The sequence below is a fragment of the Perna viridis genome, chromosome 14, assembly GCF_037379345.1.
Source record: "Perna viridis isolate PV_CMFRI_1.1 ecotype Kerala chromosome 14, ASM3737934v1, whole genome shotgun sequence".
Classification (NCBI taxonomy): domain Eukaryota; kingdom Metazoa; phylum Mollusca; class Bivalvia; order Mytilida; family Mytilidae; genus Perna; species Perna viridis.
Genome location: NC_142458.1, coordinates 7,822,234 through 7,838,226, shown reverse-complemented (window position 1 = coordinate 7,838,226; position 15,993 = coordinate 7,822,234). Strand labels below are relative to the sequence as shown.

General features: G+C 32.9%; 3 protein-coding genes across 5 annotated transcripts in view; 2 read left to right on the top strand and 1 right to left on the bottom strand.

Annotated features, from left to right (window-relative positions):
* LOC148597999 (ATP-dependent RNA helicase DDX54-like) overlaps nt 1–2,634 on the bottom strand; it is a 43,851-nt gene extending 41,217 nt beyond the window's left edge. Inside the window, exons 1-2 of the mRNA XM_088559880.1 lie at nt 2,282–2,634; nt 1,299–1,419 (exon numbers count right to left, since the gene is read on the bottom strand). Coding sequence (XP_088416006.1) covers nt 1,299–1,419; nt 2,282–2,557 — 397 coding nt within the window. The 5' untranslated portion in view covers nt 2,558–2,634. The remainder of the gene's footprint in view (nt 1–1,298; nt 1,420–2,281) is intronic.
* A 196-nt stretch (nt 2,635–2,830) lies between these two features.
* The window catches only part of LOC148597997 (mRNA-capping enzyme-like), a 38,197-nt gene continuing 25,034 nt past the window's right edge, over nt 2,831–15,993 (top strand). The window contains exons 1-4 of one of the 3 annotated variants that reach the window (XM_088559881.1): nt 2,831–2,900; nt 13,283–13,385; nt 14,291–14,403; nt 15,509–15,615. In XM_088559881.1, the coding sequence (XP_088416007.1) occupies nt 13,316–13,385; nt 14,291–14,403; nt 15,509–15,615 (290 nt within the window). In that variant the 5' untranslated portion in view covers nt 2,831–2,900; nt 13,283–13,315. Of the gene's footprint in view, nt 2,989–4,558; nt 4,578–13,282; nt 13,386–14,290; nt 14,404–15,508; nt 15,616–15,993 lie in introns of those variants that run through there. The other 2 variants (XM_088559882.1, XM_088559883.1) reach the window with 2 other exon arrangements.
* On the top strand, nt 8,904–9,959 carry LOC148597998 (uncharacterized). Its single transcript, XM_088562139.1, has one exon. The coding sequence runs from the start codon at nt 8,904–8,906 to the stop codon at nt 9,957–9,959; it is 1,056 nt and encodes a 351-aa protein (XP_088418265.1).

Sequence of the window (15,993 nt, the reverse complement as noted above, 5' to 3'; positions counted from 1 at the left end):
AGAGATATTCCCAATTTAAAAAAAAAATAATGAGAGGTTATGCCCAACAACTTCTAAAGTAATTTTTTAATTTTTTCTCACTCAACTGGCGTGAGATTGAAAATTATCGTACAGCAAGATCAAAGGGATTTTAAACAAAATAGCAATAATTACTTATAGTTGTTATCCAATACATTGTCACTTGAAATAAGATACATGTACATGCATTGGTATCTATTTAGTTAATTTAAAAAGATAGTCATTTAAATAAAAAATCATTTTACCTATTTTTGATACACTTGTTCAATCATATAATATCTGAGAATCTTTTTTTTAAATATCTGGTCTCAGAAGTTCCACTGTACATATATATTGGATAAAAAAATCAAGGAATGTAATACTATTACGTCAATTTGAAAAATGCTGCCAGCATTTATTATACATGTAGCTACAGTGTATTTTGTTATCGAAATTACAGATATGATTTTATTTTCTATGATATTGGAAAAAAAAAGTCTTTGTAATACAATGTACTACAAATTCTTACAGGAAGTTTTAGTTACTATGTGTTAACTTACCACCTAGTCATACTTTTTCTTCAATAATATTGGCAGTAGTATTTACAATGTGTAACAATACTTCAAAGCTATATTCAATATACAAAATTTTTACCATTTGCAGGCACTCCACATGGTGTTTTGTAGCAGCAAATACCACAGTCTGTTCTGATTGGGCGATAACATTCTTACCCGAACAGTGCACCTGGTCCATGCTCCCAGTTTTTAGTAGAGTCCGAGTTGCTTATTTGCTTTTGTTACCTTGTATGTGTGATTTTCAAGTTCTGTGTTGTGTGTGTCTGTTTCCATGGCATGTCAGGTTTTTGTCCCTGGATTAAATTCTTTTGATTACCGCTATAACCTTGGTTCCCTTAATTATTCTTTAATACAGAGTAGTAATTTCAGATTATTTTTATACAATGACTACATGAACTCGAGACTCTGCTATAATATTGGCTACTTATACACTACTGTCAACACAAATTTTAATTTCAGCAATCTCCACAGTGGAGATATTGTGAGTGGAGACACAGTGTCTCAACTCTTCACAGTCTGTACTTTACTTCTCCTACATGTACTAAGGTTAATGGTTTTGGCTGTTTAATTACATTTCAGTAATGGACAGAAAAAAATACGAAAAGTATTGATATGAAGCAATTTTATCTAGGTTTTTACTTTGGCAGAGTCACAGTGGAGGACTTGAGTGACTCCACTGTGAAGTGTGGAGAAATCAAAAATTTTAGTTGAAAGTAGTGCAGTTACCCATAGACTGGAATCCACCAGACTTCTTTTTCTTCCTGTTGTGTTGTGTTAACATGTGTCTGGTATCTTCTATTTCTTGGTCAGAATCATCTGAATCATATTCTAGATTTTCTAACTTCTCCTGAAATAAAGAAAAAAAAACCATTTATATAGAGCTGAAAAATTACATATGTTCATCTTTTATTTTTAATTTTCAGGTTAAATATTCATTCACGAATGTTTATAGTCTGAATGCACTAGAGGGTTTATAGACTTGAAATTCACTGAAAATCATCTACACATGTCCCTGGATTACATTCTTTTGATTTCTGCTAGAATCTTGGTTCCCTTGGTTACTCTTACAATACATGTAATGTATACAATATGTAATATACAAATGTATATATTTTTGTACAATTCAATTTGTACAATATTAGAAACCTCACTTTTTTAAGTGTGAAGTTGATCTGTACCAAAGTCAATAATGTCCATTTCACCTACATGAAGCAAATCTTACCCTCACTTAATTAAGTTATACAAGATTTATACATATTAGGATTGTTTAAAATTTTTGGTTAGATTATTGGATATAAATAACATTGGGTCGATTTTAGCTGAATAATCCATGATTTCGAAAACACCAGAAAACAAAAAAAAAAAAAAAAAAGATAACAAGAAATTATTTTTCTAATATCAAAACATATTATTAATGTGGATCAGTACTGTAAACATCAATATGTTAGAGAACACATAAATAACTCAAATCTAGGAACAAAACGATTGAATAATATTTTTAAGATAAAATCCTGGTCTCAAGGGTAAATGAACCGCGTCTGACATGATTCCGCGTGTTATTGACTCAAACCAGATGTATGGACCATTAGAGGCTACCCGTCCACAAATGTGTGGATGAGCAGCCACTGCCCAATGTAAAAGCTCTAAACAAATGCACAAGCACTCGTACAATGTAGCAAAAAAAAATGTGAATGTTAGAAGTACTGTACCTTTGAACCTTGAGAATTATTTGTATCCACTACTTCAAAATCAGAGTCCGAATCTCCACCCTTTCCTTTATTTTTCTTCATCTTCTTTTTCATACTGCCATTCTGTGGTCTTGGTTTGTTATATTTTTCTGCTCGAGTTTTATTACCCGTATCAGGTACATTCTTCTGTTTCTTGCTGCCGGTAAATTTTCCAGATTTTCCTTTAAAATTATGTTCTGTTTTCTTGTTGTTCTGTTTGGATTTATTTCCTTTCTGCATATGCCGGATTTTCGACATTTTGCTACTTTTTCAATTAGCATGAAACTTTCATGGGCGCAGACATCTTAGATTCGGCAATCACTACGCCCCATGAACATTTCGTCCCTAGCTCTGGACAAAAAAATCTCAAAAGCAACAACAACAAATAACTCTCTTCAAAATTAGTTGAATTTGAATTATAAAAAAATCTGGATATCCATTCCTATTTTAGTGATAATTTCGTCGCCAAACAAACAATTTGAGCTCTTGTCTGTGAAGCTAAGCTCGGACACGACTCACAGTTTTAGTCTTCTCGATTGTCAAGAACCATAACTCAGAATAAACCCAGTTCAAGATGTTGAAAGAAAATCTTTTTAAAAAGGTTTAATTGATATGTTTAGTTACTTTAAATTATTGTTGGAAGATTTATGAAATTTTTAACCCCCTAAAACTTCATCAATCTTAGTAAGGTGATTAGATTTGGATATATTTAAGCACACATACTGACATAGTGAATAATGCGATCTTATTTATAAGACTAATGTTACATGTTTATGATTATGCCTTTCATGTTGTACTATTTTAATGGTCATTTATTTTAAAAAAATCTTCTTTTTCAAGAAAAACATTTAACTGCCATTACACATTTTGTCAAGTGGTATATGGAAATATATTAAGAGAATAAAAGAAACTCACTGTAATTTACAGTGTAAAATATAAAGTGGTGATTGCGGTCCTACTAAACAAAGAGTGGTAGAGAGCACAAAAGTCTGGTAAAGACTGGTATCGTAATTTTGAATTTTTTGAGTAAATAAATGTTTCTTAGTATCTATATAGTGTTTATTTTTCTATGTGACCATTGAAAATAATATATCAACTACTATTCTGGATATTTATTCATAGATCGCCATCTAGACATTGTCACACGATCAGTTCGCAAAGTCTGGTGATGTGAAGGAGTTATTTGCATTTAAATAAACAAAAACAATGATGTATGGTGTATAACTTGTCATGATTCAAAGTTAGGCCTATTTTATTGAATTAACGTGTCTTTTTAAATTTAAACATGATTTTTGGAGTAGGTATTTCCACTCATAGACTGTTCAAAATGGCGACTAGATAAATAAACTAATAATGTTACGATGACGGTGAGGAAACGTAATTAATCAGTAAAAAGATTCGAATGTCAAAATATCCCATCTATTTTTTGTGGTAAATGATATAGACATTTTTCGAGATGTTTGAGAATGCTGTGTACTATCAATGCTAGTAGGAAGTCATTTCGTATCACGGTATTTTCGTACCACATATTAAATCAGCGTACTTGGGTACTGAATAAATTTATATTGATTGTTTGAATTTTTACTCCTCAAATAATCATCATATATATATATCTATTTGAACATTCTTTATGTTTTTTTTTCCATCTCCATTGCGAATCCATTTTATACTTACTCTATCCTTTGTTTACAACGAATCTGTCGTGACATCTGGGTGTTATTTATAAATGAGTAATAAAATACAATATTAAAGACTGAAAAAGTTTTAAAAACATATTAAAATGACAAAATAACATGATTAAACTACAACTTGCATAAAAACGATATTGCATACCGAAATTGTCACGAATTGTGTACCTCCAGACTTTACAGCCGCCATGTTGGCAAAACGAAAATGTTGAAGTCGTGACCGTTTTTAAATAAATGTCTACAGAAATGCACCAAAAACATTTATTTTAGCTAAAAATAAAAGAATATCACTATTTAGATACAAAGAAACTTTTATTCAATAAAATAAATCAATATTTCGGTACCAGTCTTTACCAGACTTTTGTGCTCTTTACCACTCTTTGTTTAATAGTACCCGGTCACTGAAATAAAATATATTTTTCCTGTAACACACATGTAACATGAGAGCATGATTTTACTTAATAAAATTATACTGTCCCCACCAAAGATCAGATGCTAGACTGCTCAGTTACAGGCTAGCTACATAAGGTTTGGCTGAAGAATTAACTGGCTGTTAAAACCTACTAAGTTAGGTAACTACTACAATGCAGGTAGGCCACCCTGTCACACTTCCTCTAACAAAAAAAGTCTCATTCTTTTGAAAAACTTTTATACAGCTTGCTTTACAGCTATCCAAAACCCATGGGTTTTCAGTTGAGTGCCAAATGAAAGGAGAGATCATTCGACTTAAATTATTATATTGACCCTTTAACAAGATTGAAACCTTATCCTTTATCCAATTCAATTAAATGGCTGTGAAAATTTTCTGCCCGCTACAAGACAGGTAGGCTGTCCTGATACACATGTGAATCAGACGGTCATTAGTGTCAAGTTTTTAGAAATTAATTGTAAGAGATTAAGAAGAAGAAGAGAAATAGAACAAGATCAAAGAAAATTTACATAAATTTGTCTTCAACTTGTGTGAGTCTCAGGTATGTAAGGAAGCATGGTTCTAGTAGTGATTTAGGAATGCATGAGCCATGGACCTAGGGTCATTAAAGCTGAAAAAGGCAAATTTTCAAAGAAAAATGGTTCAAACTGCCAGAACCTATCTGGATTGGTGAATATGTAGTGTGCAGACAATACATGTAGGTCATTTACGCATTTTCCAGTTGGGTGGTGTAGCTTGTAGACTCGACAAATGTAAATACGTTTACTTTGAATGCTTCTCTTTGGGCAAGATGATTTTGCAGAGTTTGTGAAAAACCCCAGGTCCTGCCGGTCCTTACTGGTAAAATTTGGGTAGGACCAGCATTTCAACCTCTTGTGCTGGTCCCATGACTGACAGTGGTTAAAAAGATTTTGTGAAGTCTGATTACATGGGGACCAGCAAATTTTCAGTGGGACTGACAAAACATTTGACTTTGTTAGTCTTATATCCAACAGCAGAAAAAAAGTTTTCACGAACTCTGATTTTGCAAAACAAAGCTTGTTACTGTAATTTCATAGTAACAAAAAATCTTGATGTAACTGATGGAAAATCTGCCTACATACATGTATCCTTAAAACATTCATGGCCTTTAATACTAAATACAGGATCTCATCCTTAGGCTTAAAGAACAACACATAATTTTTTTACTAAGTGCAAATGTTGTACCTATGATTCAAACTTAAAAATAAATCTCACTTATAAACTTGAGAAACACTGTGGCCTGACACATTTCTTGATATATATGAAGTTTCCACAAAATTAAATTTAAGTGATGGATTCATTCTAAAAAAAGGTCATATTTTTATTTTTTTATTTTTTTTTGACAAGTGAGCTTTAGGCATTTTTATAAGTAAAAGATATTTGGTGTAAAAGTAATGATATAATGTATTGACAAAATAAGAGTTATCATCTCCCTTTATAAGTAATTACATTTGTACGTTTGTATGTATAGTGCATTTCATTGATTTTTTTATCCAGTCAGTAGAAGAAAGATCAGTAATACAAATCTATTTTTTCATCTTTAACTTTCTGAAACAATCTTGACAACATGTTGAAAATAAAACTACATGTATGTAATTTGTCAATTTCATATTATTTACCCCTGCTTGACTTTTGGTAGTGTCAGGGCACTTACTTCAATATTTTTGATGATATGCTAATTAGTGGTGGACTGGTAGTGACTGGATGTATGTGTACAATTTTATTTGAAACTGTCATCAGCCTGTTTTAGTATTAATGGTTTATAACAGGGATGGGAATAAGAAGGTACCATGTGCCCTTTATCACTCTTCAGCTGTAATTAGTCATTGAAAATCAGAAAGAGTAATCAAAGGAACCAAAACTCCATCGGAAATCAAAAGAATGTAATCCACAAAAAAATATCAGAAAGGGAAACAGGCACACACAACCGGTGCTCATCTTTAGCCACTAGCCTGATGCTCTGGGCTAGTAAAAATTGATTGGGGCTTGTGAAATGATGTGTACTTTTCCTGTTTAGGGGTAGTTGAATCCTATACAGTTCTGTATTATTCGGGCTAGTTGTTGAGAATTTTGAAGGAAAAGACAGCACAACAAAGAACATAAAATGACCAAAATAATACATTTAACAAAGAAACAAAAGTAAATGAGCAATCCAATTAAAACTGGGAATATGGACCAGGTGCACTGGTAGGGTAAGCTTCCTTTGTTTTTCTAGAAACACCTGCCAAGTTGCTAATAAAAAGTAAAATCCAGGGTGACGAAAGTGGAAGGGAAAACTATGACACATTGAACAAATCGGTTCTCATGGTGCAGATGGATACACCATAATGATCCATGAGTTCATGATGACAACCATAAAACTTCTGTAGTGATGACTTCAATCTTGTAGCAACATAACCGTGTTACAGAAGCCTAATTGTAAGTAGTGTAACGCAGTACATAAAGTCTGCAATTAGCCCATTATATTGAAATAATGGGTGCATTGGAAAATGGTCCATTCTTAAAATTTTAGTCTCAATCACTGTGAATAACAGTTATGGACTTGTAATTTTGATTTTTATTTGTTCTTTGAATTTTCAAATGGTGCGTTTTTTGCTAAATGTTTATAATGCACATTAAACCTTACAAATTTACAGTGTACTTGTAAGAACCAAATCAGAAAATATTTTCTCTAGTACATCAGGGACTAATCTAGAGATCAATAGCAAAGAGAAGTTTCGGTAAACTCTATTTGAAAAATAATAATATTGACATTTTTGCCAATGTAATCTATTACAAAAAATCTCCCTGTCAAAGACAAATGGGAGAAGTGAGCACAAACAAAGAGAAGTTTTTGCTCATTTCTCCCTCTAGATTAGACCCTGGTACATTTAAAAAAGTGAAAAAATTTCCATACATTAAAGTTCGAAAACAAAAGGTCTATAGATCTTATAGGATGTATTGGCATGACTGTGCCCCTCTTAGTTCTGTCACTGAAATTATATCTCCATTGTAATCACCTTTGCCATCTGTCCATTTGCTTTCTTCAAAAGATTGCTCAACTTCTATTTTAGGGAATGCCTAGATATTTGGTATATTTCTTTTGCATGATGACTAGAACTGTGTTCCTGTCTCCAAATTCTTCACTTATCTTTTTAGAATTTGAGAAAAAAAATAAGTTCACCTACAGACCTACCCACTAAACTATGAAAAGGAATTCAGCTGACAATTTTTTGGGTAAAAAAGGCTCTACAGAAGTAGAAATAAGAAATTTATCTAACTGCTCAACTGAGCAAGTTTTACAGGAACTGAATTGGTCTGGTGTGAGGTTTACTTTCTCTCATGATACTTTAAACAGAAAGAGCATCCCCAATTAATTGTAGGTGGTCCAGGAGGCAAGCTCTATATGTCTTTGACTTGCCTTTTATGAAATTTGCTTTCTGCTAGCCAGCGGGAGAGTGCTTATTTCTGCCCTGCCTTATCATGGGCCCACTTAGTAACTTGAAAAAAAGTGTAAAATGCATCCAACCTGTTATGTAAATTTACCAGTATGTATTTAGTGCACTTCCTTATGGATAAAGATATGTATGGTTGATAAGCTGTAAATCAAAGCGCAAACTCTCTGTAATATCTTATTATCTCATAACATTGAACTGAACAATTTTGATGACAAATGTCAATAAATTTCTCTGTGTAGTAAAACTATGTATTTTTTTAACTTATTTTTTACAGATAAGAAAGGGAGTATTAAAATTAGGATGAGGTTGTATAAGGTCCAGATTTTGCCCCCTTAGACAGTGGTTTCATAATTTTTTCTTTATGGGTACCTTTGGTTTTGTAGGTGGTTCTTGTCATCATTTTGTTTAATAAAAAATGTATGAAATTTAAAAATTCTGGAGGTACCTTTCAGTAATTTAGAAGGGTAAAAGTACCTTGTACCCCCTCTTAATGAAAGCCTGCTTAGAACACTCTTGTACATTAAAGGTTTGAATGTGGCTAATTTAAATTTTAAGGATGGCCTATTGAAATACATTGGAAATTAGCAACAGTAAATTTTCTACCACTGCTAACATATAAACTGGTTATAGTGTCTTGATTGCTGTAAAGTCATGGATGTTATTTTGACCTAGAATTTACTACATAAATGCTCATCAGGCCAAAAGAATAATATGTCTGTTCCTGTTACCCTATTTGCCCAGTTTTTTGTTCCCACCCTAGGCATTTTATGGTCATTTTCGCTCAAGTACTGTTAAAGTCTGGATTGTTCCCCCAATAATTCAAGGTAAAATGTTTTGGAAAAATAAAATAATTTCCCTACTTACCTAGCCTATTTTTTTCTTGCTGGAAGCAGGAAACAAGTCTACCTACATTTTCATTTGTACATGTTGTGGCCAATTATTAAGCTTGCTGAACCTATTATGTAGGTGATAAGAATGTGTAAATTTCACTGACTACGCTTACTTACATGAACTAGTAATATTTAGCAATGGCTTTCACAAGGTCCGTAGTCAGAGCCCAGCACCAAATTGGATGTCAGATCTGTGAAACAGGATCTAAAATTCAATGGAAATGCTTGGATTGTTCTTTCCTCATTTGTGATCGATGTGAACAGAAAGTCCATCCAAAGTTTGGGAAAGGTCATCAGGTTGTCAATTTAAAAGATTTAGGGAGAAAAGCTTCTGAATCAGATGGAAAGGGAACTAATATAATTGAATTTACGGTAATGAAAAAATATGCTATAGACACAAATGATATTCATTACATAGTCATGCCAAGTGATAATACTCTTTGGATTGGGGACAATATTTCAATGAAAATTCAGCATGTGAAAATTTCTGATGATAAAGTGACTGTGATGTCAAGCATCAGGAGTGAGATTTATGGTTTGGCTATTTCACCAACAGGTTCAATTTTTGCTGTTATTAGTGGATCCTCACTAAAAATGATAAATGAAAAGGCAGGAAAAACTGAAGAGTCTACAATTTCTCTTCATCCGTGGGAGTTAACCTGTGTACATGTTACTAGTGATAAAAAAATTATATTAGGAGGCCAAAAAGGGGGAAGAGGAGTGGTGATAGTTATGAATCTTGACGGAAAGCGATTGAAGAAATATGAAAATGACAATGACAAGCAAATGTTCAAATATCCGGAACGAATCATTACAACTAAAAATAGCAGTATCTTCATCACTGATTGGAGAGATCACAGAGTAGTTGTAATTAGACCAGGAGGTGGTGATGTTCGTTATTTCAAAGGTCATCCAAAAATAAATTCAGAAAACAAACACTTCGTTACTAAAGACGTAACAGTGACCCCTCAAGACAATGTACTTATACTTGACTGCAACACTGACTATCTTCACATTTTGAACAATGTAGGTGACTTTATTGGTGATGTTAATCTCAGTAAAATTGAAGTGATCAGACCATTTTCTTTAGCTTTGTCACCATCAGGAAATATTTTTATTGGATGTCTTGGAGATGGAAAATATAGAATGGAGGCTCAGGCAACATTGTATGAATTACAATATATTGGTGTGTAGAAAATCTTTTGAAGCTACATGAGACTGGGCTGGCTAAATATTGCTTCAAAGAGCAATATAGAAGTTGACTGAGTTTTTCTTTTCTCAAAGACTAAACTGTTCTGTTTTAGAAGTAAAGGACAATTGACAGGCATTCTGAATTGTTTTGTGCCCACTCAACAAGGTGGTACATTGGAATCACCTTATCGGTTGGTCCTTCCTGATTTTGTAACAATTATCCTGGCATCGATTTGAAAAAAAGTAAGTGTGAAATTGATTGGAAATTATGACATCACAATGCTATTTTAGGTTGTGACATCATTACTTACGATCAATTTTACACTTATGACTTTGTGTGAAATTGACACCTGGCTCCCAGTTGATGGACTGGTTTCACATTTGGTGTGTTGCTTTATATAGATTGGGCATACTTACTAAGCGATTTTGGGTGCTGTCCAATATCAACTTCCTGTATGAATGGAGGTATGCCTAGCACAGCAACATATGTAACTTAATGTTTTTATTGTAACACCCTCTTTATCAGAGTATTTAATGCATTAAAAATGGACTCCATTTTTGTGATTAAATGAAAGTTGACAAATCAGCTAATTTTTCTACATACACACACTTTATCCCCTGAATATAGATGAAATATTGGTGCCAACAATTAATCTTTATTCACGACTTCATTAAATGTGTCTATTTTCTTGATTGTTATTTGTTTTTTTTTTTTAAATTTTGGTTAAAATTTTTAAATAAATAGCTTCAAGGCTTTTACAGCCTGCCCAGTGGTTTGAGGGTTTTCTTATTGTTCATTGATCGCCCATGGGTGTCTTGAGCTGACATTTTTCCATCCTGGTGGGGTTGTTGTCTCTATGACATATTCACCATAACCATTCTCGTTGTTGTCTCTATGACATATTCACCATAACCATTCTCCTTACAATTGATAGTTTTAGTTATTTTAAGGTTGTAAAATGTCTTTTGTTGATGGCATTTTTAGCATACATGTACTGGGTTTTAACTTGGATTGCAATGTGTTATTCTAATTGCTTAAAATTTGTTAGCTGAACACAATTAATTGGTGGAATGCTTAAATGAGCAAAATGTTTTCATAACTCTGTGAAATCAGTGATATGTTTGTGTTACATTCAATTTCACCAAAGCATTTCAAGCTTTCATTTGAAACAGAATGAAATGAGTCTAAGTTACTTTGATGCTATATAAGTTTGAAATAAAGTGCTAAAAACAAACGCTTCAATGATTTGTATGAGTTGTGTCTCTTACCCTAGGTCTACCTCCTTAAAACATAGTGTGATACTTGCATATGACGTTACTCAATGTTTGATGACAGAATGCCAAGTTTAAACTTTAAGTAGCAGTCTTTATAAAAATCAGACAGGAGGTGATTCATGCATGACAAAAACCCACTGAATTCAGTTTTACTTCTTGTTCAGAAATAGTTACTGATCAAATGACCAGGCATAGTTTTTTTCATTTGGTTGTTGTGCTTTTGAGATAAAATTTATATAGATTGTACATGAAATTAGCACTTTGCAAGAGCTATCGTTCTTGATTATGTTTGATTTGGTGAATTTTAGTGGGAGATAAATGTATGATTTTCTCTAAAGTGCAGATCTGAATACAGAAATAATTATCATTATGTGAAAATATAGCATATGTAGACTGAAAAAGCATTGTTTGTTTGGTGGGTTTTTCTATACCATGGATCACTTTACCATTGTCAGTGTCTCAATTTTAATGTGGACTGGTACTTAAAAACTGCAACTTTTTGTTTGCATAAGGATATAAATTCAACTTTGAAAGGACAGGAATGAGTTTTTCTTGTTAACTTTCTAAAACGTAAGCTGATTTATAGTCATATTGACGATCAAATTAAAATGGAGACTAGAACATTAAAATAAATATCTTGATTAAAATGGTATAAAGAAAGGCAGAACAAAAATTTTTAATACTGAAGTAATGATTTTCCTTTGTATAAACAAACAGCTGTGATAAAGCACATTCATGTATATTTACGCTAATACAAAAATGTATATTTTTTTGGTGTCTAAAAATCCTGTAGCTATAAGAAAAATCTGAAAACTATGAAGACCTACACAATGTATTTTGTACCCAAAAAATATTAGGAAAAAACTCAAACTATATTTGAATTATCATATGTCATTGAGTTGACAGATATCATTCACCATCATTCTTAAAATCAACTTAATTTGGCAAGCAATTTATTTACACTTATCTTACAAATATTTCTGAATACCACCATCTCTTACCTTTCCGGAGCACCTGATGTCATTCCTTGTTTTTATTAGTCCTTAATTTTTGGTGTGATGTCTTTTTGATCTTATCTTCAGTTTTTATGTTTGATCTATTTTATTTGGTCCTCTACATTGTGTATATAGATCGTCTCTGTTTCATATGTTCACATTTAGGCCATGTTTTGGAATTTTGATGTATTTGAATCGTCCAACTGCTGAAGCTTTAAAATTTTTTTGTCAATATTTTCTCAAGTTGTTTTTTGTTTTTTGTTTTTGCTGAAAATAATAATAACAGGACTTCGCGGCGGGGTATCTGAGTAAGAAAACTATTTGCTTGACTGTCGATTCAGAAGCAAAATATGAATTGATACAAAAACATACACTTATTTGATGAATTAATGGGTGTAAGATGAATGTATTGGACTAAACAAGTGTAGGTCATACAAACAAATCTGTTTCTGGTATAATTATATATTATATCGTAAGTTATCTCATTTAGATTTTTTTCACTAATTTCTAAATTTCTTCTTAATGCATTTCTTTCTTTTAATTGTAAACTATTTACATGTGAGAAGTTGATGATATTCATCACCAATACCACTGTCTTAAATACCACCATTACCAATACTACCATCTCCAATACCACCATCTCCAAAACCACCATCACCAATACCACCATCACCAATTTTTCCATCACCTATACCACCATCACCAATATTTCCATCACCAATACCACCATCACCAATACCTCCATCGCCAATACTATCAACACCAATACCACCTTCTCCAATACTATCAACACCAATACCTCCATCACCAATACTTCCATCACCTATACCACCATCACCATTACCTCTATCACCAATACCACCATCACCTATACAACAATCACCAATACCTCCACCCCAATACCTCCATCTCCTTTACCACCATCACCAATACCACCATCACCTGTACCACCATCACCAATACCACCATCACCTATACCACCATCACCAATACCTTCATCACCAATACCACCATCACACACACAGATTATTATTATATTTGTCTTTCTACTTTCAGTATAATTAACATGGATTGTAAACAGACGAAAACATGAGTCATAAAAAGAAACTTGGTCCACCGCCTCGTTGGATCAACTGTCCCAGAAAGGGACAACTTATAGGTACATGTACTTAATTTTATAAAAGTAAATATTCCTAGTTATTATGAAGCCAACAAGGTTGGACACTAGCAGTAGTCTGATAGTCCAGTGTTCACTAGATTATAAGAAGGACTACCTTAATTTGCAAGAAATGGTCCTTTGGACTACCTGAAGTTTTGCCAACGAAATTATGCATCTAAGTTTAAAAAGCAAACCATGGAAGATTTTCTAAGGCATCAAAACCTGTTTCGGAGACTAATCCTCAAACCTGTTGAAATGAATTTTGACCTCTTTCATCATCAGTTGTCTAAATGCTACCTCCTCTTAACTTTGCATTTTGATCTGTACTAGAGATTTCTATGGTATGTGTTCAAATTTCATAACAAGTTTCTCAGTTTCTATCGGAGGGAATGCTTATGTAGCTGTCTTTGAAAGAATCATGAAAATCTGAAAAATGTGATGTACCCCCCAAAAAAACTACATATTTTTATTTTTGTAATTAAGTTGTTTTATGGGTCTATACTATGAAATGCGTAATTATTCATTCAAATCTGCCTGCTCTTAGGAGATAATCAACATTGAAAATCCAATAGATTCTATTTTATTTGAGTGGCATTTACAGAGTAATCTCCCTTAATTTTGAAATCAACAGTGCATTCTATATAATTTTTTTTCTCCTAAGAACACGGGTTATATGAAAAACTGAATGGTAATTTCTGTTTACTGGTTATTCAAACAAAATATCATAAATGAAAACATGTAGGCTTTTTACCCATGAATCACATTTTGCATGATTCTTAGCCGGAGTATTACTTAAATACTGGGTATACTACTTACACCTTGTCTCCCCTTACCAGCTTTGACAGAAATGATTGACTGGGGGGTATTCTTAGCATGACATTGCATGCAATATCTTATTTTTTCAGATAAGAAGTTCCTGCCATTTAAGACCCCACTCGATCAAAGATATAATGATCAGATACCAGAATACAGTATATTTAACTTGGATCTCTTGTTCAGCACGCTTAAATCAATGAAGGTTAGAGTTACAAGATACTGTAAACCAGGGGGAAAAAATATGCTCTTTTTTTATCGTGATTTCGACAATCAATCTACTTACCTCCAGTTTGGTATCGCAATCATTTCTCAGATTGAGTTATATTGATTTATGGTACTAAGAAAATATTTACAACTAATTTATTATCGTGTTACAGGTCTTATCACTAAAATATCGGAAATTAAACTGCTGTGAAAAATTCACTGTTTACATTAAAAGTAGCTATGATTTTAAATTTTGGCCCAGATGGAGCAGTTGTGATTTTAAAGTAAAGTGTTTTGGTAGTCAGAATTCACTTACATCACCACCTGACTGTGGTGTACAGAGAGTTATAATGAAAAATGTCTTGATACATCAAATAGCCTCAGTGGTCTCAGGGTAGCATGCTCACCTCCACTGCAAGAGGTCATGGGTTCTTACCTTGGCTGTATCAGATATAAGGCTTTAAAATTGGTAGTCATTGCTTCTCTGACAATCACACAGTATTAAAGGGGGTAGAGTGGTGATTGGTTGGCTTGGAGTCAAAATAATGTGACCAGATGGGATGACATGCCTACCTGCGGGCTGTTGCTTCTTTGTACCAGCACAATAAATATTTGGCATATTGGATTAGTAAAAAGCAGGGTCTACTATGAAAGTAATTTAATTTGTGGATACCAATTTTCGTGGATCAGTGAAACACAAATTCATGGTTTTTAAGTTTTCAGTATACACATCATTGGGAATTGATGATTCGTTTGGAACCAGATTTCATGGTTTGACCTACCTGTGAAAACCATAAAAATTGGTACCCCATGAACAATAGTACTTACACAGAATTTTGATTTGGTCAATCTTTTTTGTTCTGAAATACATGTAATATCTGCCATTGGATGTTAAAACATAATCAGTCAATCAATGTAGGATAAGAAAAGCTTTTAAAAACAAAAATATTTGAAATTGTAATGATATTTTGTGGAAGAAAACAAGCATTATCTGTCACAAACATTTACCTGTATAAAATTTTCTAAGGAGAGATAACTCATGTATAAATACTATCTACTTGTTTTACTAAAATGTTGCAATCATGTTTTTCTTTTTTTTCCAGTTAAAGATGGGTCTGTTAATTGATTTAACTAATACTAACAGATTCTATAATAAAGATGAAGTAGAGAAGAAATTTGACTGCAAATATGTCAAACTGCAGTGCAGAGGGTAGGTGAACAAAACAGTCAAACCTGTCTAAACCAAACCCCTTTAGAATTTCTTAGGTTTAGACAGGTGTTCAGTTTACCGACAGGTGTTTGGTTTACCAACAAGTGTTTGGTTTAGACAAGTCATTGGTTTTGACAGGTGTTTGGTTTACCGCTATTCAAAATACATTTAAATTGATATAAAGGGGCTTTTAAAATGTTTGGTTCAGACAGGTTTTCTGATTATTCAGGTTTCGGTTGAGACAAGTTTTGCTGTACTACTTTAAGTAGGATTAAACTCTCTTCTGGCAAACCCATTTGAACTTCTGTTCATCAAAACTATTGGCAATTAATTGGAATTGAGTAGTGGCCGATCTAGAGGGTTCTGTAGGTTGCACCC

What these genes read in the sequence shown, in the direction of transcription:
- LOC148597998 (XM_088562139.1), top strand. Translation starts at nt 8,904, where the DNA reads ATGGCTTTCACAAGGTCCGTAGTCAGAGCCCAGCACCAAATTGGATGT.